General features: G+C 47.5%; 2 protein-coding genes across 8 annotated transcripts in view; both read left to right on the forward strand.

Moving 5' to 3' along the window:
• C5H4orf50 (chromosome 5 C4orf50 homolog) overlaps positions 1–5,662 on the forward strand; it is a 91,142-nt gene extending 85,480 nt beyond the window's left edge. For all 6 annotated transcript variants that reach the window (XM_063335441.1, XM_063335440.1, XM_063335439.1 and 3 more), the window contains one exon: positions 1,434–5,662. The gene's annotated coding sequence lies outside the window, so the exon portion shown is untranslated. The remainder of the gene's footprint in view (positions 1–1,433) is intronic.
• Positions 5,663–9,623: 3,961 nt separating this feature from the next.
• The window catches only part of CRMP1 (collapsin response mediator protein 1), a 51,604-nt gene continuing 35,623 nt past the window's right edge, over positions 9,624–25,604 (forward strand). The window contains exon 1 of one of the 2 annotated variants that reach the window (XM_063335173.1): positions 9,624–10,174. In XM_063335173.1, coding sequence (XP_063191243.1) covers positions 9,803–10,174 — 372 coding nt within the window. In that variant the 5' untranslated portion in view covers positions 9,624–9,802. Of the gene's footprint in view, positions 10,175–12,671; positions 13,075–25,604 lie in introns of those variants that run through there. The other variant, XM_063335174.1, reaches the window with a different exon arrangement.

The raw sequence follows: 25,604 nt of genomic DNA on the forward strand, positions 1-25,604 counted from the left end.
CACTGGAAATTCTTCATCGATACTTTTCTTAGGTAAAGTGACATCATGAAGACTTTCATTTTCCTCAAGAATTTCACAAAACAGACTTCCTCCCTGACCAGAGTAATTACAAAACAGTTCAGTAGTGGGTTTTGTTGCCATACTGCATAGTTAGATAAGTGGTATGAAGCAAAAGAATAAGAGAAGGGTGAAGGATAAATATGTCACGGACATAGACTGCAAGGAGCAAAAGGTTTCAAAAAGACTTGCAGCAGAGAATAAAAGGAGAGAAAAATAATGTCACATAGGAAGGAGGAAGGACAGACAAAGAGGATGAAAGGAATGTGAAAGTGAAGAGTCTGACAAAAATAAGAAAAGAAACATATTTGATGGCTAACATTTCAAGAAAACATGTTAAAAATGGAAGGAAATGTAATGCAAATAATGACTTTCAGGTTTGTAAACGGTCCCTGTGTGTTTGGCAAACATTCTTTATCCCTGACTTTGGAAAACTGGACAACTTGGTTTAAATGTAAATGGTGGGTAACAAAAGATGTGGTCACTGAAGTGCAAAAAATACATGATCGTTGAAGGAAGTTTGAATGAAATTTTCGTCATTCTGGCCACACCAATTTTCAGACCTGACATTTTAGGGACATTTTTTCCTTTGAACGAGTCACTAAACTGGCAACAATTTACATTACTGAAAATGTTGAAACATGCAACAGTAATTACTATCACCAGTAGGTTATTATAATAATAATAATTACAATATACCACTTTTTAAAATTCTGTATGTTATTATTATTTCCTATACTCCTGATGTACTAAGATGTATGTTTCTCCAGCATTAAATATACAGACACTGCATCACTGGTGGTATTTAGCAGTAATAATGACAGCCTCAGTGGAAACTGCAAAGCCAGATATAATGTTTTGCAGGTTTTGAAACTTAATATCTGCGGAAGAATTCAAATGATGAATATTGCTCTGGGAAGAGGCATAGATAAAGGACTTATTTAGAAGGTCAGATTTGTGATGGCTGTCATCCCTGGGATGAACTTTATCCACGAGACTGCTTCTCTGGATCCCTGCCAAGGGGATTATGAAATGGTGTTGGGAAGATGGAAGGGAGTGTTTATTCCCATATTAGACGGACGACAGGAACTTGTTTACAAGAAGGAGTAGCAAAAGGGAAAAGTATGGGATGTGCTTAAAATCAGTAAATCATGGGAGAATGTCTCAATGTGTGTTGAACAGTTCAGTTTCTACCATGTGTTCTCTTAACGCTGCTGTTATGTTATGTTGTGTGGAAGCACACTTCTTCCCAGATGCTTCATGTTGGCCTTGAGTGAATAACAAATAATTCCTTAAATTGTGAAAAGCCAGGTACTTATCTTAGTCTCTTTTTTTTTTCTTCCCTTCCCTTTTTTTCCCTCCTTCCTCTTATGCAGGGAAGAATGTATCAGTCACACAGAAGAAGCACTACTGCTCTGAAGGAAGGATGAAAGGTGCTTTGACCTGGTGGTCAAAGCTGCTTCATTACAGGAAAAACTGAGCAGTTGCCCTGACTTACCATCTGCCACGTTTTAGCCACATCCTGCAGTGGAAGCTGGCCATGTGGGCCAACCCAGTGTGTGGTTTGAGTTCTTGTTCTGTTTTCTTGGGATCTCAGCATTTGCATTTTAAAGAAATTATCAAGTTAAGCACAGATCTTGGTCTTCATGGGTCTGCTTGCGTGGGCATGTAATATCTTCAGCCTCATGGCTTTGCGCATTCCTGAAAGAGTCTTTGATCTGAGTTAGGATGTTTAGTATTTCTGAGGATGTGGTACTTGAGGGTACAAACTAGGAAATGAGACAGAACCGCATTTTTACAAGGGTAAGTAGGAATTGGGAATGTACTTCATGTGCACTGAGAGGCGCTTGAAACATCAAAGGGCTGTGTCCTAATACTCCAGATTGATTATTTCAACCACATGAATAGGTCACACTGAATTTAACTTTCAGATAAGGTATTTGCAGGCATACATGCTTTTCCTGAAATAGGTGGGTTTGTGCGCAGTGGTTGGCTATGGTGCACTCATTTTGCAACCACACTGCACGATACAGATTTACACACCCATAACCCATACTATTCATACCTGAGTACCCATTTGTGAAGGCAGGGAGATGTGAACACCGGCACAAGATTTGTGCATAAGGGATTGTATGGTTGCATCCATTCCTTCTTTAACTAAAGGCTTGCACACAGCACTGTTGAAGTCAGTGGCAATACTTGTGTTGTCCTGAATGGGAGCAGCCATGGCTACTGTTCTCTCGAACTACCCCTTACAGTCTGATGCACTTTCAGTTTTGATAACTGTTTTATAACTTGTATTTCCTCTTTTTTTTTTTTTTTTTAACATTGAGCTAACTGCTAGATAGTGCTGTCTTTACAATGCTTAGTTGCCCCGTAATTCCAGATATCCTTTGAAAGGAGGCAGAAGGATAATAAACTGTGGAATCCCAAATCAGTTTAATGTAACATGCATTTCTAGGTTATGATTAGTAACAAGATGACACGTTGGCATGGTAACACTTGAAGCTTAACTACAAGTTCTTAAAATAAAGCAATGACATATGTGTAGGTTTCTATCCATTTGCATACTATCCACCTGAAAACATACATCATTTCCACAACACTCAGGCAATTAAACACTACTTCTTACTTTTGAATTAAGTGCTGAACTAAAACATCATGCCTCTTTCCTAGTATTTATGCATAATCTCCCACCACAAATTATAAATGTTGATAATGAGCCTGTCCATTTTGTAACATCTTAGGCTTTCTGCCATTTGGTTTCATTTTAAAACGATTAGCATAAGGAATGTAGAACACATTTAATTCTTTGTGGTTTCTACCACATTGATCTCCTTTAAATTCTACCACCTCCTAATATGAAAATCGTCTCACGGATATTGGAAAAGCCTGTTTATTAATTAAATTGATAGACCAGTGGGTGCATTTCAGGTGGCTGAGGACCGGGAATTAAAATCCCAACTTTACCTCAAATCGTTGTAAGAAAGCAGTAAAATTTTTAAGTGAGATTACTAGGTGAAACAGAGAGCCTAGCTATTGTTTTCTAGTTGCCTTATGGTGAAGAGAAAAGTGTTGTCTAGTTGTTATAGCCCATTCAGCTTTCTTTCACTAAGCAGAAGTTAACTTGTTTAGATGTGCTATGTATGGTAAACATGCCAGGGGATGCTTTACGTGTATCGATGTTTTGTGTTAAACTTTCTCAGAATGCAAAATCGGGCACTTTGTTCTGATTGCTTTATATGCACAGTATTGCTTTGACCAAATTCCTTACAGTCAAAATTAAGATGCTGCTAAATTCTGCGTAAGTAAATATACAATCTTCTTCTGTCACCCTAAATAGACAAAATGGGCAGTGTTACATGGAAAATAAGATTTCTTTGACAATTCATTTATTTACATATACAATTCTATATAGAGCATCGCAGGATATTGAAAATAAAGCTTACAGTGTTTCCAGAGCTCCTTACACGACCTTTAAATCCCAAATTCTGTTCACACCACTATGGATGGCAGATTCTGGAAGTCCAATGATTGACTCTGGCATGATAATCATGTTACATTCAGTATAATACATTTGCCAGGAAATATTTCACATATGCAGCAGAGTTCCCAGGATAAACCTCCTGCTAAGGCATGGCTGATGTTAGTCCTTGTGGCCTTTTAAAAAGTTAAAAAACCCTGATCTGTTTTTTCATAAATCTACCTGTATTTCTCACTCGCAGATGAAGGATTTTAGTATTTGAATTTGCCGTGGTTGTGGGGTGGAGGGAGGGAGGGACATGTGCATGCTGGGTTTTGCCACTAATCCTTTGGAAATCCTTTAGTGCCTTAAGGAGGCAGAGGGGGAACAGACCTTAGGATTACAGAAACTTGTTCAAACCTCTTTCCTGCTTTAGCAGAATTCTTTTAAAATATATTGTGCCTTTGGCTCCAAACACATTTACATTAGAAATCAGTAGCCGTGGGATTATGGACAGGAATTTTTGCCCCTGCACAAATGTTAGGAAAGAGAGTCTACTGTTTCTTATATAGGATATGAATTAAAAATATAGCTAACTTAAGTTCTGACAGTGGAATCCATGCAAAAGCCATGATTTGACAACTAGGAATGTTGCAAGTTTCAGGTAAAGTCAAAAAGAAAAAAAAAAAAAGGAGAAATTTGAATGTGCTGGATGAAATGCTTGTGCCACTGAAGTGACTGGCAAATTTCCACTGGTTTCCCTGGGACCAAAATTTCATGCTTGCTTCTACTTGGCTTAAGAAATGCTCACTTCTGATTGATAGATACTTAAGTGTCACGCTTTAACGTTTTCTATGCACATAGGAGAGGAAAAGAGAGATTAGTAGTTGTGGAGATGGGCCTTGATTGGGAGCTGTTGGGATCTGTGGTATAAATCTCTGTTCACTATTGTTTCTCCGTGTAACATAGACTCTTGCTATGGGAATATGAATATGCAAATGTAAATTCCCATGTGAGAGGTTACTGCGCAGTGTGCACTAACCGATGCCGAACAACTATATTTCTCTACTCTCTGAATTGTGGCTTTGTCTTTTTTAAAAAGAGGGTGAAAAAAAGCCTGAGTGAGGCAATTCATGTACTCACTGATGGTCATAAGTAGATCTTAGGAAAACTTGAATAAGCTTTTAGCTCATGAGTGAATTTTACCTTTAAAGAATTAAGAGCAATATGTCGGTTACAGAGCCACAAAAAAAAAAAAAAAAAGGCAAAAAACGAGGACCTGAAAATCAGAGTAGTGATGGTGGTCTTCTATTTTGCTCTCTGTTATGACAAGTAAGTTTTAAAGAATATGTAAATAGTTAAAAGAAAATCATTACATGGCTCGCAGTATGTAAGACAAGACCCAGCATGGAACAGATTTTTATAGCTTGTTTATAAATTACGCTTCTGTCTTTTGTTTGGAACTTGGAAAAAGAAACCATGTAAAGTAAATAAGGAGTAAAGACTTACTGCACACATTTGTTTGACTGAAACAAAGATATTTCCCCACCTCCTGAGGTCTTAATGAGAGATCTGGGATGAATAATGTATCTTGCCATTTGAGCTCTAGTGCTGTGCAGTTATTTAACTCCTTTGCACAGATATCAGTGGGATGGTAACCAGTGGTCATGAAGAACAGTTGTTAGGGCTACAAATTGGGATCCATTCGAAGAGGTGCCAAAGAATGAACAAAAAGACCGGGGTTTATGGTGTGATATTTATTAACCCGATGTACCACCTGGACTGCGGAGGGAGGGGTGTTTGTAAATAAATGCAAGAAGTTTAAAGTCTGACCCATGACCGCCCTGTAACCGGGTGTCAAATTGGTCTCAGCTAGATGAGAAGCTTCAATAATATCCGAGAGGCCACTCTTGTTTTGGTCTGTTCCATTAAAACCTTCTGGATAACTTTTCAACAAAGATTTCCACTCTAAGACATTTGTCATAGGTATCAACTGTACATATGTGTTAATTTTCAGTGTAACTAGGGAGGATACAGAACTGTAATGAAGTCACGAAGTCTACTTGATGATTACCACAAATTTGTAACTCTCACTTAAATTATGTAAGATATGTTGACATTTTATCTTGTTAACAAGATGTATTTTTCTATGTTAGTTAAATGTATAATTTGTATAATTTTGTATATTAAATGTATGCATATTTTAAATTAAAAACTTTATAATTTTAATTATTTTTAACTCTAAAATGGTGGTGGAGCTTCTGAAATATAGTTGTAAATACAACTGTATCTCTGGGTAGCAACCCAGGGACTCCATTTTGAGGAAGGGGCCACCTGGTCTGCCAATAGGGTAAGGAAACTTTTGCACCTGAGCTCTTGCTCCCCTTGGTGGAGGAGCCATTCAGCTTTTGCTGATTTAGCAGAATTAATATGAATTAGCAAAATGCTGTGGGCTGGATCACTTGCTCAGGAAGTGGGAAACTTGAGCCTTCCCCGGCTTGTAGGGTTTTGGATCCATGGTTCCTACAAGTCAGGAGACAGTCCGAATCACCAAATCATGGGATGGGGTTTTGTGGGGGGAAGAGGACACTGCAGCCAGAAATACAACGGTTGTGTAGAGCAGAGGGAGGGAGACTGACTCAGAGACTCAGTGACGCAAGTCACTCCTCTGGGAGAAAGAAAACATGGGTCCCTCTCACACTCACTCCCTTTGGGCTGCTCATGCCCTTTTTTGTCTGATGATTCTGTTGTAAAATGCACAACGGCAATAATAGATGCAAGATGTACATTGCGTATTCTCTGAGCCCCTGAACCAGGGAAGTCCTGTGCTAGCTCATGATGTTCACACTGTTGCAAGAAGAGTTCCAGCTACAACCGGAGCCAAGCAGGTAAATGATATCTTTCTTGTTGGACTTTTGTTGTAGGTTTTTGTTTTGTGAAGTAAGCACGTCTCTAGGTTTTCTGCTATCTCTCACATAGTCTGTTCAGAATACAATTACTTTGTAACTGATGCTACACTGGTATAAAGATTAAAGGTCTTATAGGAAGAGGGTGCCCTTTCAATCAAGTTCTGTCCTCTTTTCATCAAGCTATGTCAAGACAGGATGAGATGCAGTGCCTGTAAGAGAATATACCAAAGCAATATATTTCTCCGAAGCTGCACGCATGTAAACTTGTGACAGGGTTTCAGGCTGTAACTGGGCCTGCTTCTGTAGCACCTAAAACTGCAATTTTATCTCTTTGTGAACACAAGAACAGTATGCATCTGTTGACTTAGAACACAGTTTTTAATAAACTAAGGGCTACAATATGAAAAAATCCATTTAAAAGCAAAGAAAGACTCCAATATGATTTTATGCTTATTTCTAACTTGAAAATTTGATGCTGTTTTCTAAAGCATTGATTTGATGTGTTCTCTGAGTCTTGTGGTCTCCTTATGTATTAGCATTAAGATGAACGTCCTAGCTTAATACTGAAAGAAATAGCATTATTCTTTTTTATTAAAAAAAAAATAAAAATCAGAAGTTTCAGAAACCTGAACATTGTTATCTAACTAGATTCCAAGTGTAAACAGAGTCCATCTTTCTTAGCTTTATGATGTTAAGTAAAAGATGGTCTTCATTTAGCAAGCACACGCACTATGTACAACATACGGAACCATATGGGACCATCAGAAGTCTTTTTCTGGAGTTTTAAATTAACCTCTTGATTGGAAAGAAATATCTCATAAAATTAATAATTTTTCCAATACTTGTGAAGACAGGCAGGTCACACATCACACTTCATGTGCCACCTGCATATTTTACTAACTGTCAGGGTTTGGTGTCCCGTGGAGGAACAAATTGACTTTTTTTTTTCCCCAACACGATCAATAAATCTCAGTGTTACCATTAGGAACAAAAAATAAATCAATATTTGTCTACATACAAGAAAAGAATTTAAGGAAGCAACAAAGCAATGTCCTACATGCTATACTTATTTTTCCACACACCAGTGAAACCTCTATATGATATAAGTGTTAATGTGGTAGCAAGGTTTGTTAAGTGAGCTGTGGAATCTTGGGCAATATATGCTCAGAAATGTCAGTCCCGATTCTGCAACTCCTAAAATCAGTGTGTTAATAATCAACGATGAGTGAACTTTTGATTAATTCCCTAATTCCCCTCATGCAAACAACAGCGTTCCATGGCATCCAAGACAGGAGGTACCACTGCATTATAACAAACACAGAAAAGAAAGGTGTTTTCTTCTGATGTGTTTTGGCAATGGTCAGGTATGTTACATCACTGCTTTTTACATGGTTTTGGTCCAGGAGTAGTTGTTAATGAAAAAGGTGTTTATCTGGACTTGCTTCTGATGAAATCCCAGGGACCTCTATCTTTAACCTCCCCTTTTTCCTGATCAATTTATAACTTGTCATTTTTCTTGTGCTGGGACCACCAGGCATACCTGCGGGCCGCAGGCAATAGTGCTGTGTGGCTGGGCTTGTATTCAAATGGCATAACTGTGTTATGAACAGGTCTTGCAATTGATCCACTGCTTCAAATTTGCTTAGTCATTTAATTGATCTCAGACCGGTTTATTCCAATATATTATTTCAGAGCAATAGAAAATATTCCTTATGTAACTGCTGGTGTATTCACAACCTGTCAGAATTGGCTGAGACTGGCAGCATGTGCGGGAGAGGAGTGTCCCAGGTTTTGTGCTTTCAGTGGATGATCTCTTCAGGCACTGTAAGACAGGTAGCGGTGTAAAGATGGACTTTCTGAAGTGGGCTGTGCAGGGAGCACATTCTCCACCCTTCCTGCTTTAAAAAAAAGCAACCAAAACCTCCTTCATTTGGGGAACTGGCATCCCTCACAGCGAAAAGAAGCCCTTCGCCTCAGGGTCCCCTCTCCGTGGCCGAAGCGACAGCCAGGCGAGCGCCGGCCGGGGTTGCCGGCGCGGGGACGTGGCCCGGGGTGCTGAAAGGGACAGCTCCACGGGGGCGCGCCGCGCTCCCGCCGCTCCGCTCCGCGGGTCGGGGGCCGCGGGGCCGCGCCGGCTGGCGCGGGGGGTCTCGGCGGGGCGGGCACCGGGGGTAGCCCCCGGTCCGCGGGGGTCTCGGCGCCACGGGCTGGGCACAGTGTTCCGCGGAGCCACCGCCCCCCCCCCAGCGCCCCGTCCCCGGTGGCGGAGGCAGCGCGCTCGGCGCGATCACTTCCGTGTCAGGGCCGGGTGCCGCCGCCGTGCCTGCTGCCGGATCGGACGCCCCCGCAGCCCCGCCGCGGCGGGGGGGGCGGGGGGCGCGGCGGGGCGGGGCGGAGCGGAGCGGAGCGGGGCCGCCGTCACCTCCCCCCGGGCACCAGCTGCTGCGGCAGGGAGAGGGCAGCGCCACCTCCCTGCCCCAGGGACCTGGGGCTGGTTGTTCTTTCTTCCCCCCTACCCTGGCTATCCCTCTGCCGCTCCCCCTGCGGCCGCCGACCGACCCCGAACGACGGGGGACGCAGCGCGGATGGTCCCCTCCTCTCCCCCTCGCGCCCCGCGGGCTGCCGCGCCCCCGCCCGCCCCCCCCCCCCCCCCCCCCCCCCGGGCACCGCCGCAGCCTCCTCCTGCGGAGGGAGCGCGAATGTGCAAAGTGAAAGAAACTCCCTCCGGCTCGCTCGGGGGCGGGGGCTGGGGAGATTTTGGGCTTTTCTTTTTTTTTTAATCTCTCTTTTTTTCTTTTCTCTCTCCCCCCCCCTCCCCCGAAGCCACGTAGCAGCAGGTGACTGGCGCCCGCCCGCCGGGAAGGACCCTGTTTGCACCGGCTGTGTGTGCATGTCGAGGGCTCCCTCCTCCCCCTGCCTCCCGCCCCCCGGATCATTCTTTATACCGGGGGAGCGTGTGCACTGCGGTCCTTGCTCTGGGAATTGCTGCTGCTCCTCCTATTCGTCAAGGGCTTTCCAATCACCTGCCTCTGCCACCCTCTCCTCTCCGCTCTTTGTACTTTATTTTCACGTGCTCTTTACTAACACGGCTATTTTTAAATCCCGCTTGGATTTATTTCTTTCTCTCTCCTTCTCTCTTATTTTTCTTTTTTTTTTCTTTTTTTTTTTTTTTCCGGGGGGTGGGTGGGGGGAGGGAGGTTAACGTTTGCATCTCCCTGAGGGAAAGATCCCACCAGCCAACCCAGCTCCGCCACTGCTGCATCCATCCATTCATTTTTATGGTCACTAGCAGCTTATCCCGGTAGTAGAAGGTGCAGAGAAGTGGGAGGCAGAGAGAGAGAGAGGGAGGGAGGGAGAGATCCGGACAGCGAGAATGGCCGAGAGAAAGAGGAACTGGAATAAAGAAGATGACCTGCCTGTTTATCTAGCTAGGCCGGGTACGACAGCCCAGACACCGCGGCAGAAATACGGGGGGATGTTCGCCTCCGTGGAGGGGGCCTACGAGAACAAAACCATCGACTTCGACGCCTACAGCGTGGGGAAGAAGGGGTCCCGGACCCCGCGGAGCGGCAGCCGGCACGACATGCTGGACGGCGGGGACAACTACAGCGAGACCGCCAGCGACATCAGCGAGGTCTCCGGCTCCGTCATCAGCTCCCCGGGAGACCGGGAGGACAAGACCCCGGGCGTGGAGATCAGATACCCCGCGGGAAAGGAGCTGCTGCAGGGCCAGGACAATGGGCAGGTGAGCGGGGCCGGAGCGGGGCCCCGGGCCGGGGGTGGGGGGGGAGCCGCCGCCCCCGCTCGCCGGGCGAGCTGAACCGAGCCGAGCCGTGCCGCAGAGCCCCCTGGGGCCGCCTTCGCGGGGGAGTTTCGGCACGGAAGGTCGGGGAGGCACGGACCCCTCCTCCCCGGCACGGTGATGCTATAGGAAGAGCCCGGCTGGCCCCTAAACTATTTCACTACCCTCAGCTTAGTGGGGGCGGGCGGGGGGGAGAGGAGGGGGACCGACCCCAGAAATCGTTTTCCTTTGTAAGTGATGGCGATGAGTTTTCTCCGTTTCCCTTCCTGCCGGTAAAACGCTGCCCGTGCCGGCTGGGCTTGGAGGGCAGCCCCGGCGCCTCCCCGCCGCGCCCCCTCCCCTGGAACAAAGCAGCCCCCGCTGCACTTCTGGGCTCGCCGGGCAAACTCCGCGGAGCCTGTCCCAGGCACAGACCCCGGCTCTGCCCCGGCCCCGGCTCCCCCTCCCCGGTTCCCCATGCGCCTTCATTGTCTCCCCGGCAGGGAGCCTGTAAGGCGGGAGGATCAGCCCAAACCTTTGCCCGGGAGTTCCCCACCTCCGGGGCTGCAACCTGGGCTTATATTGTAGACTTAAGGAAAAAGTGAGGCCGATGGTGGGGCTGGCTAGCCCCCGCCAGCTGTGCTTCTCCGTCTTACCCCTGTCTGTGGCACGCAGGCTGGAGGCAGACCCGGGGGGCTGGCTCTCCTGTGAGCCGGGGCTGTCACTGATTTCCCCTTAGAAAGAAATGTGGCCTTGCAGTCATGTCCCTGTGTAGATGCACCGGTTCCCTTAGCACCCAGCCTGGATGCTGTATGGCCTGTCCATGCTCCACTCTTTCCACAGGCTAAACTGAGAGTTTCCACTCTTTTCTCCCCCTCTTCAGTTTGAGCATGAATGGGGCACTGGCCCTCTCTGGTCTAGGTGCAGGTGCCACATGGCCTCCTGTGCAGCCTGGTGGGTGCCCGCTGTGGTGGGGCACTGGTGCAAGCAGGCAGGGCTTGGTGGGAGACTGTGTCTCGCAGTGGTGCCGCTCCACTGCAACGACCTCAGGGTTGCCTTCAGAGGCTGCCAGCTGCAGTGCAGTCTTCCCTTTCCCAGCTCACCTGAACCACTGTGTCTTTTCCATCAGGACCCTGGGGCAGTGGGAGGGCATGGCACACCCTGAACATCCCCCGTCTTTTTATGCCTCCTCCCCATCTTCTCTGCTTCCTAGTTCAGCCTGGGACTCAGGGTAATGAGCACATTGCACGCTACCTCCTTGTATCTCATTGTGCTTCCAAAGTTGGCTGGCTCTGGATTGGGCTGGGGGGTTAGGAGGAGGAGGTTGGGGGTAAAGCAGGCAAGATCTGGCCACTGGCTTAGGAAGATGCGTTTTAAGCAGCAGCCACATGCCTGACCCCGGTGCAGCAGCGTCCAGAGCTTTATGCAAGCTCCAAAGGGTGATTTTGAGGGTTGTGTGTCAGGGATGTGGCCTGCGTGGGAAATACCTTGTGTGTGTCGCAGGGGTGGATGTGCTGAGAGCTTGTCATTGGGGGGATTAACTCAGGCGCAGCTTTGCAATGCCTTTTACCCTTCCTGCAGTGGTTCATGGAGCATTAACCAAGCACCGTGGGTGGGGGGAGGCACTCTGAGTCAGAAAAGACGGAAGGGTTTCAACTAGCCACATTTCTTCTGCAGCAGCTGCTGGCATAGCATCTACCTGGCCTGGCCAGGCTGTGCCGGGCTGTGCCATCACCCACGGCCTACCTTGGTACTGGGACAGTGACGAGGAGAGTAGAGCAGGGCAATGTGGTGGGGATCAGAGGCAGTGGTGGGGACAGAGCAGGCAGTGTCATCTGGGTCAGTGCCATCAGGGACAGAGCAGGCAGTGGCATGGGCACAAAGCTGGGCAGTGCCATGGGGACAGAGCAGGCAGTGGCATGGGGACAAAGCAGGGCAGTGCCATGGGGACAGAGCAGGCAGTGGCATGGGCACAAAGCTGGGCAGTGCCATGGGGACAGAGCAGGCAGTGGCATGGGCACAAAGCTGGGCAGTGCCATGGGGACAGAGCAGGCAGTGGCATGGGCACAAAGCAGGGCAGTGCCATGGGGCAAGAGCAGGCAGTGCTGTGGGGATACAGCAAGGCAGTGCCATCGGGGTCAGTGCCATGGGGACAGTGCCATGGGGGAACAGAGCAGGCAGTGCCATCCGGGTCAGTGCCACGGGGACGGAGCAGGCAGTGCCATTGCCGTGCACTGTGCAGTTGGCCCCACAGACGGGGGGTTATCCCCCCGCCCCCCCGCGGTCCCCACCCTGCGGCAGCCCACGCGTGGGACCCTGCCGGTGACCTCCGCCTGCAAGAGGGGCGGCGGCAGCGGAGCTGGGGGGGGCGGTGTTTCCCAGCGCCGGTGCGGGAGGGAGGGAGGGAGGGAGGGAGGCTCCGGCTGGATTGATGGGCTGGGAAGGGGGGCCGAGGGGGTAGGGGTGGGGGGACAGGAGGGAAGGAAACGCTTCCTGGGTTGAGCTGAGCGAATCCTGCTCCGACCTGCAGCCGGGAGGGCGCTGCTGCCGCCGGGAGAGGCAGCGCTCGCCGACCCCCCCCGGGAGCCGCGTCCCTGTTTCACTGCAGCCGGGAAAAAAAAGGTGCCGGGTTTGCCTGGCTCCCCTTCCTCTGGGCGAGGAAACTTTGCCTCCATTACCCAGCTCTGCCGGGTCGCCCCTGCCCCGCCCCATCACCCGACCGGGCTCCGAATTATTATTTCTCTTATCACCGCCGATATTTTTCCGTCGGGCTCGGCTCGCTCCTCGGGGTGTGTGGCGTGCGCCCGGCGCTAGCGAGAGCCAACATGTCTTACCAGGGCAAGAAGAGCATCCCCCACATAACGGTAAGCGGATGCCGGCAGGCAGCGAGCCGCTGCCCTCGCTCCTTTGTTAGCGGGGCGGGGAAGGGCGTGAGGCGGGAGATGCCCCACGGATGGCGGCGGGGAGACCGCCGGGACCGCGGCCGGGCTTCCCCGGGGCTGGGAGGGCGCCGGTGCCCTCTCCTCCTCCTGCTGGAGCTCCGCTCTGGGAGGGATTTAATTTTAAATTTTTATTTTTATTTTTTAATTATTTTTTTTTCCCCCCATTCCTCCCCCTCCGCACCGCCGGGGCTCAGCGCTGTCTGCTCTCTCGCCAGCCCGGGGCCGGCGGTGGCGGGTCGGGGCGGGGAGGGGAGGGGAGGGCAGGGCCGGCGGGAGGCTCGGGGCCCGGGGCGACGGTGCCGCCGCCCTCCCGAGGAGCAGGGCCCGGGGAGGCTCGGCCGCCGGGCGAGGCAGAACAAAAGAGGGAGGGGACGAGCCGCAGCACAACGTGCCCCCGCCACCGCCGCCCCCCGGCAGCGGGCAGGGGCAGCACAGCCCCCCGGCGGGGGCAGGGGGCGGTGGGCCAGGGTGGGCTGGGGGTACGGGGAGATGGGAGGTGGGTAAACGGGGGAGCGGTGGTGGTGATGGTGGCGGGGGAAGTGTAGAAAATCAAAGAGCGCCATGATGCCAGCACCGACACCTCTGCAAGCTATTAATGCATCAGGCATGGTGGGGATCAGGAGTCAAAGAGTTAATCATAACCATCCTCTTCCTATCTGTGCCTGTCTCCCGCTAGATGCTTTTATCCCCGAGCAGGGCTACAATAGAGCATGCTTTCCATGCCAGAAAGAAAGGATCTGGGTCCTTTGATTCAGTATATCGTTTCCCATAGATACACCGGATCGACAGGGGCTGGTGGCTATTCTTTATCGAACGGGCAGAGCTGACGGGGAGGGGGCTTTCAGGGGAAATCTCCCCCCAGAGTTTGGTCATGCAGAGGTTTTGCCCAGCACTGGTGTTGGTCTCCAGGCTGGTGCCAGCTTTCCTCTTGGGGGGCTGGATCAATGCGTGATGGGGTCACTGCTGCTTTGGCACCTGGGGCACAGATGAGTGGGGAAGTGGGGTGAGCTCAAAGAGGCTTGGGTTCGTTGAGCTTTCCCAGGAAAGCTGGCACCAAAAGCATTCAGGGCAAGTTTCAGTAGCAGAAGAGGGGGCTGACTGGTGGGTGTGGCAGCTTCACGAGCAAACCTGGTGGTTAAAGGCATTATTTGAGCCTGTGTTACAAGGCTTGTAAGCACCCTGAGGCTTTCTCCGTATTAAAAAAAAAAATCCTTTAGCCAAAACATTTGGTCAGGAGGGGTACAGCCTCCTTCTAAAAGCAGAGTATTATGATACCAAAGTATGCATTTATAGTTTTCCACTATCAACAGGCAGCAGTTCTTGGCGGACAAGGCTGAACCTGGGTATTGCAGTGGCTCTTTGGGTGATGGCTCCTCTCGCCTTGGTCCTCAGTGTATGGTGTGAACTGAGGTTACTGAGGGTACCTCTGGACTGGGGGAGGCCCTGGCTGCCCTCTGAGTGAGTCAGGTGCTTTGTGCATGGCTTGACCTTCATTTGCAGCTGGAGTGTAACAGGTTCCCACCCATAGCTGGTTGTTTGCGCTCCAATTTGGAGTAAAAGAAGAAATTGGAAGAGTTGCAAGTGTTTGCCTTGGAATCAACAGTTCATTTTCATTTCTTCACTTCTCACAAATTTCCTTCTCTGTGCGAGAGAGAGGATTGCTGGGAGAAAGAACCCCCAAACCTCAGCCTGTTCTCTTTGAAATAGGATGTGTTGAAGCTTCTATAAATGAATATTCATTAACACTAGTGAGTTTTGTGACCAAATCAAAGGCATAAATTAACATTAGTGAAGTTGGCAGGCATCAGACTTGGACTGCCTTTTTGTATTTTAGTGTTTTACACTTCTAGCCTTTCTTCTTCTCCAGCGAAAGCAAATCAGACACTCTGTGTTATATCTTGTACGTGCTGCCCATCCCACAAGAGCCCACCGGATTTGTCTGTGTGTCTCTTCTGAAAGCCCCATTCCGGTATGGTAAATTAGGTATTTCATCCTGCCACTAAGGAAATACATTGGAGCTTCAAGCCTTCTGGGCTCTGAGGAAATGTGATAGCTCTGTAAAGTTATGCAACAACAGCAGCAATGATGAAATCATATAAAAATGTCATTTGTTACTGTGCTTAACATTTCTCTCCCCCCCACCCCCCCCCTTGGCTTTTTGGAGCTACAGCAGCTCCTGGATTCATTGGAATAGTGAGAAACTAGTTTTTGACTGTGTCCTGTGTGCTGATACTTTGCTGTGGATTTTCCTGTACCAAGCCTGTGTTCCATGCATGGGGCCAAGAGCCATCCTGAGCGCACGAGAAGAGCACCCAGCATCCTGCCACAGCATCCAGCCACAGACACTACCTGCCGTTAGTACCTGGCCGAAATGTCCCTCCAGGAGCTTGCTGTGAGTCAGGTCTGTGCATCAGGAACTTTGTGAAGGAGGAGGCAGAAGCTGGTTTCAGCTCTGGTCGGCGTGGGAGCAGGTGTCACTCTTGGGAAGACAACCCTGTAGTGTCCTTTCTGGGTTACCCCCCTTGGTGTACGTGGGCATAACTGCCACCTTGTGCTTTGTCTGACCGTGCCTTGCCTCCTGACTCCCTCGGACTGTTCACAGTGTCTGACTAACACCCTCTTTCCCCTTTATTTCTGCTTTCCTTTCTCCTCTTTCCCCTGGAAGTATCTAGGGCAGCAGAGACACTATGTTGCAGACAGGCCCCCTTTGGCACTCAGGATCTCCCTGCTCTCATTTATCAAAGCCTCCACTTGCTGTTTTTTCATTTCATTTCACCTGCCTTATTTTTTCCTTTCAGCCCCTGAAAATTCATGCTTCTTGCAATTCATCTGGTTTGTGGCTCTCCTGTTGCCCTTTATGCATCCCATGCAGCATCCAGGCTTGCTGTTGTTAGCTGAGCACCAGCACTGCTCCAGTGTAAGGTGCCATTCGGTTGTGAGTCAGGCTGGAGAAACTCGGCCCCTTTCGCTGTAAGTGCTGTGAGGAGGACCTCTGTATTTGAAGCCCCAGACCAGTCTCTGGGTGATGTAAAATAGAGATGCACTGAACCAGTAAGTGTAAGCACTTCAGTCACGTCCCCTGCACCGTGTTGAAGTCCTGGGGGGCGGGAGTGTCTCACTGCCCTGGTTCAGGAGTGTTAGCTGGGAATGCAGCAGGGTGTGCATAATGTAAGGGTGACCAAGAATGCATCTGCAGGAGCATATTTCTCAGGCTGTGTAGCACAGTCGGCCACCGCATCCATTGCTGAGGTGTTTTTCTGCATGAGGTGGCAATCTTTTGTGCTTCGGTTGTGCAGGCATGCTCTCATGCAGACAGATTTTCCGGGATACATCCTCCCGCCCATTGCTTTTAATGTCGCTATTATACTCCTCTTGTGCAGCATGTTACAGGGAATCAATGGGGCTGATGACACTGGAAGATCTGTTACAAATTATTTTGGCTTGTGGGTTTGGGTAGTGCTCGGCACTTTTCAAGCAAGGCCTGAGCCCAGATGAACTAAAAATTACAGTATATACAGAGAACAACTTAAAAAAAGCATGTGGCATGTAAAATGTCTGTTAGAGGACTTGTTTTTTCCAGTAGCGATTGCAACCATGAAAACATAATCAGTGTGAGCTCAGTGAAGAGGAGGTGTGAAGACAACTCTACTGAGCAGAGGGAGAATAGCTAGTCACCAAAGCAAATGCAAGGAGGGACACAGGAGAGGCAAATGGTGCACAAATCTCTTAGAAAAGGGAATAATATTCCTGGGAATGGTCCAAGGGTTGGCATATGAATGGGGGAGGGAGCTGCTGGTCCTGAGCTGGCAGACTAAGGCACGGGGAGACAGAGAGCTCAGTCTCCTGTGGTGTTACAGGGGAGGATCTCATCATTGAGCTTAGCAAGTAAAGAGAAGAACTGGCACATGATGAGAAAAAGAAGCAGATGCAGAAAAATGAAGAGAGGCTGCAGAAATTCAGAGGAGTGGGCACAGAGAATAATTTTAGTTGTAGCCTTTTGAATTGATTGACGTGGAGAGAGCTGAGAAATAAGTAGGCTTCAGTTGAACACAGCAGAATACTTTGTGAGAGAAAAAATACATTCATCTGGACTTCTGCTGTGTGAGACTTTGGTCTCAAGCTAACTATTGAGAGTCAAGACAGAAATTTTCTGTTTGGCCTGAGCAAAGCGCTGGGTTAATGTGAGGTGTTCTGGTGTCAGACAAGATCAGTGCAAGAGCTGCCAGCTGATTTACTTTGGACACCAGACGGGACATGTCCTACAGATGCAAGGTATGGTGAGCACCTGGAACGGGGAACCAAAGTCCTCGTCTAGGTTTGGATCTATTCCATATCTCACCTCACCATGCTTTTTTCCCACCCACCTTTGCTTAACTATATGAAGCTACACAAAGATTGGTGAGTGAGGTGCCAAAAGTGTTTGAAAAGCCCATGCCCTACTGAGTGCTGGGCACGGGAACAGTGTCTCACAGTGTTATTCTGCTAGTGGCGCAAGATTTGAACTGATTTAGACAGCACTTTTTGTCCTGCTTTAAAACACCAAGGCCTGGGACTTCTGGGTCCCCTCTTACTCTTGAATATTTGCTTAATACTCCAAAGTTAAATTTGTCCATTTCTAGCTGTTTCATAGACTTGGCCCCTCTCAGTTTACTTGTCTGCCAATGAATATTTGTGAATTCACATTGCATATTGCGCTGGACTTGGCAGCTCTGGAGGTACTTTAGCTGCTTCAGTAGAAGTTGTTGGACTTCCAACCACCAGTTCTGTCATTCTGTGGTAAGTCTTTTCCTTTCCTTTTTCTGCAGGAGAAAAAAGTGGCCATAGTATTTAAGCCACTTCCATCTGATGTCTTAAATTACATTCAGCGTAGCTCCTTCTGGGGACATTTCTATGGAGATTGAAACCTTTGGCAGAAGGTCAGAAAGAGGGGTTGGGGGCAGCGATTCCTTTAACTGCCACAGCAAGTTTGTCAGCTAGTGCCCACATCAGTGTCATAGCTGGTGGGGAGCTGAGCTGTGTTTTGCTGGAAGCCGTGCAGGTTTGGAAAGGGGACAGTGGCTGTCTGGGCAGACAATTGATACGGTAAGGTGGTTGTTCAGCAAGTCTGAATCTTCTTCTTACAAGTGCCGAGAGCGACCACTGCCAACGAGCCACTTTCCTCACAAGAGGTCAGAGTCTGTTTTCTGCTTTGCTGCCATTTCTTCCATAAGCAACTTTATTCATCTGGTAAAGCTTCATTTTCCTGTGTGGAATCCAGGAGAGCCCACTGGCTTCTGAAGCACTTGGGCACTGCGAGAGTTAGTTGCAATAAATTTCTTGCTGCTTTTGTAAATATGAGAAAGATGGAACAGAGATGAGCAGCAAAATAATTTGTAGGTTTCTAATCTTGCTATGTGTAAAGACGATGGCATTTTCCCTTGGGGCAGAGATACTTTGGGATTACTTTTGCTTGGCGCTTAATGCGCGTGTCACAAGTTCTGAACTGTAGTGCATGGCCTGATGAGGTTTAAGGCCTCAGCTCTTGCTTAGGTGAATAATAAACGTCACTGAATAATAAATTTCCCTACTGATTTCAGTAAAATCTACACTCTATGTGAAATCTCTCTTGGTAAAGCTGATCACCCTTGCACGTGGCTGGCTGGAGGAGTATGTAGTGCCCACAGCTAAGAGACTGTGGAAGGGTTGTTCATGGACTGGTGCTGATGCCATAGAAGCAAGAGTTGCTACTTGCAATGACTTGCAAGGGGAAGTAGATACGTGAGGCAACATGACAGCAAAAAGTGTCTAAGTGCAGACAATACACATCTGTATCCACCGCGTTTAGTCACTCAGGAATTACTATTGCTAACATATTACATTGCTAACAATTAACATTGCTAAAGGGCAATTTTTACTGTTCTGCTTCCCTTGCATCCACCTCTTGTGTCCAGAGAAGGGATTTCTTATGGTCTTAGCCCGATTTTGACCACGAGTGGTGCCAAGGTGTCCCGGTAACCTGAGACAGGTTTCCAACTAGAACTGAGCTGAAACTCGTCTTCAGTTCCGTGGCACACCGCAGCCAGTCGTGCTGTAAATTACTGTTATTTTTTCCCAAGTTTAACCTTTCCTATGAATGGCTTGCAGAGATTTCGAAATCAGCTGTGATTGATGTAACCTACGTGTAACCCAAGAGATGGCCACAACACACAATGCAATGGGTTACACGCTCCAGCCCATGCTTAGGTGAACCCCCTGCTGATGCTAGTGAATATTGTCATCGATAAGATGTTTGTTGTGCTTCCCTTCTAAAAGCAAAACAAAGATGACATTTACAGTGTGGAAATCCCCATGGAGTTAGGAGCTGTAGGAGTAGCCCTTTTAGGCTGTGTGATTAAGGAGTGAAATTGCTAGCTGAATAGAGAGTCAGGTCTCCAAAGGGGAAACAAAAGAACATCAGATCTTTTAAATGAATAAAGATGAATGAATATATTGGCTACAGACCAAGATACAGCATTACTACAATCAACATAATCCTTCCTAAATGAATTGCCATATACTAGAGTGCATTTGTGAAGAAAAGGACCTTAAAAGCAGGATTCTCCATTAGTGGCGTATCATAAATGATGCCTCAAGGATACAGTGTTTTACAAGCAATTCCCTGAGCTGATTCAGGGATCACCCTGCTTAAAAATTACTTCCTATGGAGGGTAACCTAGACGTGAAATTCAAAAGGAAGGGTAGTGCCGATTAAAAACAGATCTTCTATAAGGAGACAGTACTTCATGAAATCCCATTTACAGCTCTTTGATCCTTATGAAAGGATTTTAAGCAAGCATTCCTCATGGGAAGGATGTCTTTCTTCTTTTGCCATTGAGTTTAAAAATGTTCCTTATTTGTAAGTACTTTGCTAAAAGCAAGGTAATTTAATGGTATTGCATCACAACTGAGTCTGAATCTGACCAGCTCTGACAATAGACAACCAAATATATCCACCAAAAAAAAAAAAATTAAATCTCCTGTATATTATGGACAATAACTGCAAGAAGGAGAGCACAGAGGCACAGAGGAGCTCTGAGTGTCTCCCTCCATTGTCTGCCAGTGGCACTTTTGCCTTGAGAAACTGCCCCCTTGCAAATAGTCACCTTGTGGAGATTTGGATAATGAAGAAGAACACAAACTGCAGCCTGTGGCTTTTGAGCCTTCCCTCTAAATTGGGGATGACCTGTCTTTTCTAACTCTCAATGGCCCTTTTAAAGCCTTAGCAACAGAGGATTCTGCCTCTCAAATGCTAAAAAAGTAAAGATGGATGCCTTGGCTGCAAGTGTGATAACGTAGTCTTACGTCTATTGCCTTTAATCTGATGTCTTTTAAATCACACGCATTTATAAGCAGAGAACTGGAAATACAGGTGGATTTGGAATTTAAACTGTTTTCAATCGTCTATTTAGCATAAAACCCTTAGTCATCTTCAGGGCCATTGACTAATCTGGATTTTAGAGAATACAGCCATTGTTGCTCTGGAGATGTAAGGACAATGGTATATTCTAATAAGTCCTTAGAATTATGAAAAGGATGAAATCACTGCTGAGTGCTTCCTCCTTCTTTAGGCTTGGAAAATGTGGGGCTCAGAGTGTTGCAAAGACTTTGTCAGTTGGCAATGGCTGCAATGCAGCAATCATAAAAGTCCAAATGCAAGAATGAAGCAGCGCTTAGTTAGACCCATATGCTGGGTGTGTTATATGAAGTTCATCGTAGTTAAATTGTAAACTATGTATATATAGACTATAACTATGTAAATAGTTAAAAAGACATGATTTACTTGATTCAGAGATGAAGACGTAACACGTAGACATTCCATTTGTGGAAGAGAAGCAAAAATGTAATAGCATATATCAGAAGTGCAGTCTGGACAGATTCTGCTATTTGTTGAAAACACAAAACACTGCTCTTGAAATATCTTTGAATCTTTTTGTATGGTTAGAATACATCATGGCAGATTCATTCTCTCTTTCTTTTTTTTTTTTTTTTTTTTTTCCAAACTCCATCTTGTAGGATAGAGGCGTGGTTTTCTCTGAAAGGTGCCTGCAGGTGGTTTGCTGTAACTTGTGCTCATTGTATTTTGACATGCTGCACCAATTTGAGATAATATTTGTTTTGTAAATCTTATGTCAGAAGATGGCAGTTTCTCAGTAGTTCAGAAGCAGATTGAGAACTGCATGTGTAAAAAATGTATTTGAATTTTGCTTTGTGTAATATTTTTAAATACCTCTAGCTCTGAGTGGAGTAGGTAAATGAAAAAAGGCTAATTTTAAATTTCTTTGCAGTTGTTCCTGCTCTAACATTTGAATCTAGCATTTGGATTATATTTACAAATAACCCAGAGTGATTTACTGACCAAAGTAAATCACTTCAGTTGTAACTGGGGAGACTGCTGCAGGTTTTGGGCTAGCAGCAGGGCTCAGGCTCATCAGCTGGCAGGTCGGTGCAGACGCTGCTCGTCTCTGCTGGCCTCGTACCATTGGGAGCATATGAAAATACGGACCCGCTTCACAAGAGCTGAGCCAAGCTGGTTTAAAAACCTCAGCAAAACAGGCAATTTATACAAATTGTGCCAGTCACCAGCTTCCACGTTTCTTGTTGCTCTTACTGTAATGCAAACAATAGTTGTAAAGGAGCGAAAGCCACCGCCTCATGTCTGAGCAGCTGGCCCCTCCTCCTGCAGCAAACGATGCTGAGTTTGTGGCATCTCCTCCTGCTGCCATGAAAATTGCTGTCATGTCGCAGGCTGAGCTCTGTGGCTCTGCTGCCAGGTTAAGCAGGAGAAACTAGAGCGTGATTAGCAAAAAATCACCAGGAAAGCAGTGCGCAGGGTTTGAAGGTGAAGAGCTGTGAATAATAGGAAAGGCTGTATGACACTCAGCACCGAGCTGAGCCGGGAGGTGCCGGAGTGCTTGTAAAATGGAGCTGCAGGGAGACAGCAGATAAGCATCGTTCTGCTGTGCTGATGCTGTGTCACAGCCAGGCATGAGGCCTGGAAGCAAACGGCGATGCACTGATGCGGTTGCATCATTGCAGCAGCGATGGGTGGAGGAGAAACACCTGGGCTCCCACACCCGGCAGTGAACGCTGAGCGGTGGCACGGATTTACAGCGGTGATTTCCACACCTCCCATCTCAATGAGAGCAGGGTTTTTTCCCCCCTTGAATCTTGGCACCTAATGAATTGCTCAGTTTATGCGTTCAATATAATGGTCCTTCTCTGTTTTGCTGTGTTCCTGCTGTCTGACCTTGGCAGCCTGGAGGGAGGAGAACGGCCTGGCAGCTTTTCCAAGAGAGCTGGGCTGGCAGCTTCTTGTGGCAGGCAATGCACTGAAAGCTTGGTATGGAGCCCTTAAGGCTCAGTAGGCAGGGCACCAGTGACTAAGACATCTGTTAGCTGAATATAAAGGTGGCAGCCACCCTATAAAGGCTTACACTATATTGTCACCTCCTGAGCTGAGTAATGCATGCGTTGTTTGTACTGTGAGAGCACCCAAAGGTCACCCCAGTGGCTGAGGGTACATCTGGGAGCTAGGCAAAGAAAGCGTCCTGCCTGGAGGGATTTACAGCTGGGAAGGGGAAATATGGGCCAGCGCTGCCTGATTAATTCATGAGCTTCATGAATGCTTTCCCCAGGGTGTCACAGAGCATGGAACATTGGTCAGGCAGAAGAGGACTTTGGTCCCTAGTTTTTCTAGATGTTTGGCACTTGGTGAAGAAAACTGCAAGAAGCCTTGCCTGACATCAGGCCCCTGGTAAATAAGAAATGGTCCCTGACCATGCACAGCCGGCAGTGGGTCCGAGGGGGCTAACCTACTTCACAGACCCCATGCGTGCCCAGATTTCTGTCCAGGATTTCACTGCCACAAGTAGCGGTGACCTAAACCAGTGCAGAAGCGCCCAGGCATCGGTGGCCGTGGCAGCAGTGCAGGGTGGCAGCGTCCCTTTGCCTTCAGGCCACGGCTGTGCCTGTGCCCGAAGCCTGTGCTTAGGCAATCATAGAATCATGTGTTGGGTTGGAAGGGACCTTTAAAGGTCATCTAGTCCAACCCCCCTGCAGCTAGCAGGGGCATCTTTAACTAGATCAGGTTGCTCAGAGCCTCATCAAGCCTGGCCTTGAATGTCTCCAGGGGTGGGGCCTCCACCACCTCTCTGGGCAACCTGTTCCAGTGTCTCACCACCCTCTTTGTAAAGAACTTCTTCCTAATGTCTAATCTAAACCTACCCTGCTCTGGTTTAAAACTATTGCCCCTCGTCCTATCGCTACGTGCCCTTGCAAACAGTCCCTCCCCAGCTTTCTTGTAGCTCCCCTCCAGGTACTGGAAGGCTGCTATAAGGTCTCCCTGGAGCCTTCTCTTCTCCAGGCTGAACAACCCCAACTCTCTCAGCCTGTCCTTATAGGAGAGGTGCTCCAGCCCTCTCATCATCTTTGTGGCCCTGGGAATCCTCCATGGTGGGGATGAATACTCAAGTGCTGACCATGTCTGCATACAAGGATCTGCATGAAAGTTTATTTCATGAAGTGTGCAGCAAACTGCTTGCCAACATTAACCCACGCCTCCCTGCTAGTCAGTTACATTTGTGTGTTTTTTTTCCAGTGTGTTCGTGGAAATGCATCTATATGGTGAGGTTCACTTGGGTGTTGGGTGCTGCTGCTTTAGCTAAGCACAAGCTACCTCTGGTCCGGAGCAAGGTGTAGGAGGCAGTGCCTGTTTGCTTGGGCGCAGTGTACTGCCAGGATGTCCCTGTGTCACTGAAACCCCACCTGGGATGCTTGTGCCCATCAGCCCCATCTGTGTAAAGGTACCCTGCTTTACCCGTGCTCCTGGCTTGCAGCAATCTGCAGCGTGTCCTACCAACACCCTGACAGCTTAAGCTGGTTGTGAAAAGTTCCAACAGAACCCTTTTTCTTCTGAATTTGCTGATTTGCTGGAATGGAAATGTCTCAGAGATGTTTCCACATCTATCAGGTCCTGATAAAAGCTGGGCAGGGCTCCACGACACCCTCCCTGGTGGCTCGGCAGATTACCTGGGGAGCAGTGGGGAGCACCAAGATTGGCGTGTTTTTTTGTCGGCCTTGTCTCCCGTGGCTTTGTATTCCTGGCTGGGGGCAACCAGAGAGAGCAGGAACTGCTCTCTTTTGCAACAATTGTGAATGGTTTGCGTTTTCTACTGAAAGGGAAGGTGTCAAGAATCAAAATGCTGGAAGTCCCCATAAAGAGGAGTTTTCTTTCTTCACCAGAATTTCTTAGACCCTCTGAAATTCTGAAGAAGGTGAGACTTTATAGCTAAACGTTCAGTAATCCTTTATGGACTGTAAGTGAGGCTTAATTTAATGGGTGACTCACATAATTGAGGGCTTTCCTGAAAGTGCATTTGTATCCTTTTTCATTTCAGATAATTCTAATACCTAGTTTTACCACTTATATATGTATATTTATATATAAAAACGTGTAAAATCCTTATGTCTACAGTTATTTTTCTGGGGTTGTATTTCTGCTTTATTTTAGTCCGTCTTACTTTCCCAGCCTGTCACATTTGCTTTTATTTATTATGCACCTTCTCCTGTTCTAAAAGAAATAAAATGCAGAACATCTTGATGAGCATGCCAATTTTTTGATTCATTAGCAGTGACAGATGCAGTCCTCTGGTAACGTTCCCTGCCCGTATCAATAAGCTCTCGCCTTTTGTAATTGGACAGTATTAATGTTTAGGAAGGCAATTGAATGAGCTTAAAAAGAGCTCACAAGATGGTGGCCTCTGCAGGTCAGCAGGCAGCGCAGTAAATCATCATGGTGAGGAGATGCAACTGCCAGCACGTGGCAAAATAACTTATTACCATGCAGGCTGCTGATGCACAAGTCCTGCGATTACAAGTGACAGCAGAGAGGCTGGGGAGAAAACAGGGAGCCTGCTCTGGCAAACTCCAGACTGAGGACTTGCTTTCATCTCCATCCTTTTACGAGAGGGTACCAACATCTGAGGCAGGTCCTGGGGACATATTTCATTGTAGTTCTCTGCCTTGGTTCCCCCTCCAAGGTCATCTCACTGCTGCAGCACATGGAGAAAAGCCTCAGACCTTCTATGTTCATCCTCTTTTGTAACGGACTGTATTTAAATTGTCTTCCCCCCCCTTCTTTTTCCCCTTAAAATGTCTGTTTCTCCCTTTTTGTTTTTCTAGAATGATACAGAGGGCTATAAAGGCTTCAAACCTGCAAAATGTTCAAATACAAGCTGGAAAGTAAATACACTATGTAAAACTGAGAAGTTACGTTGAAGAAAGGTTGTTGTAACATCTCTAACTCTGACTTAGCGCTTTTTAATCAATACGTTTTTAGAAGGGCCGTATCGTTGTCCTGGTTTTATAGATGAGGAAAAATAGCAACTTGTTTAATTGTTTTCTAAAATGGGAACCTGGGACATGCATGGTTTATA

Source organism: Chroicocephalus ridibundus, chromosome 5 (genome assembly GCF_963924245.1).
Source record: "Chroicocephalus ridibundus chromosome 5, bChrRid1.1, whole genome shotgun sequence".
In the NCBI taxonomy this organism is placed as follows: Eukaryota; Metazoa; Chordata; class Aves; order Charadriiformes; family Laridae; genus Chroicocephalus; species Chroicocephalus ridibundus.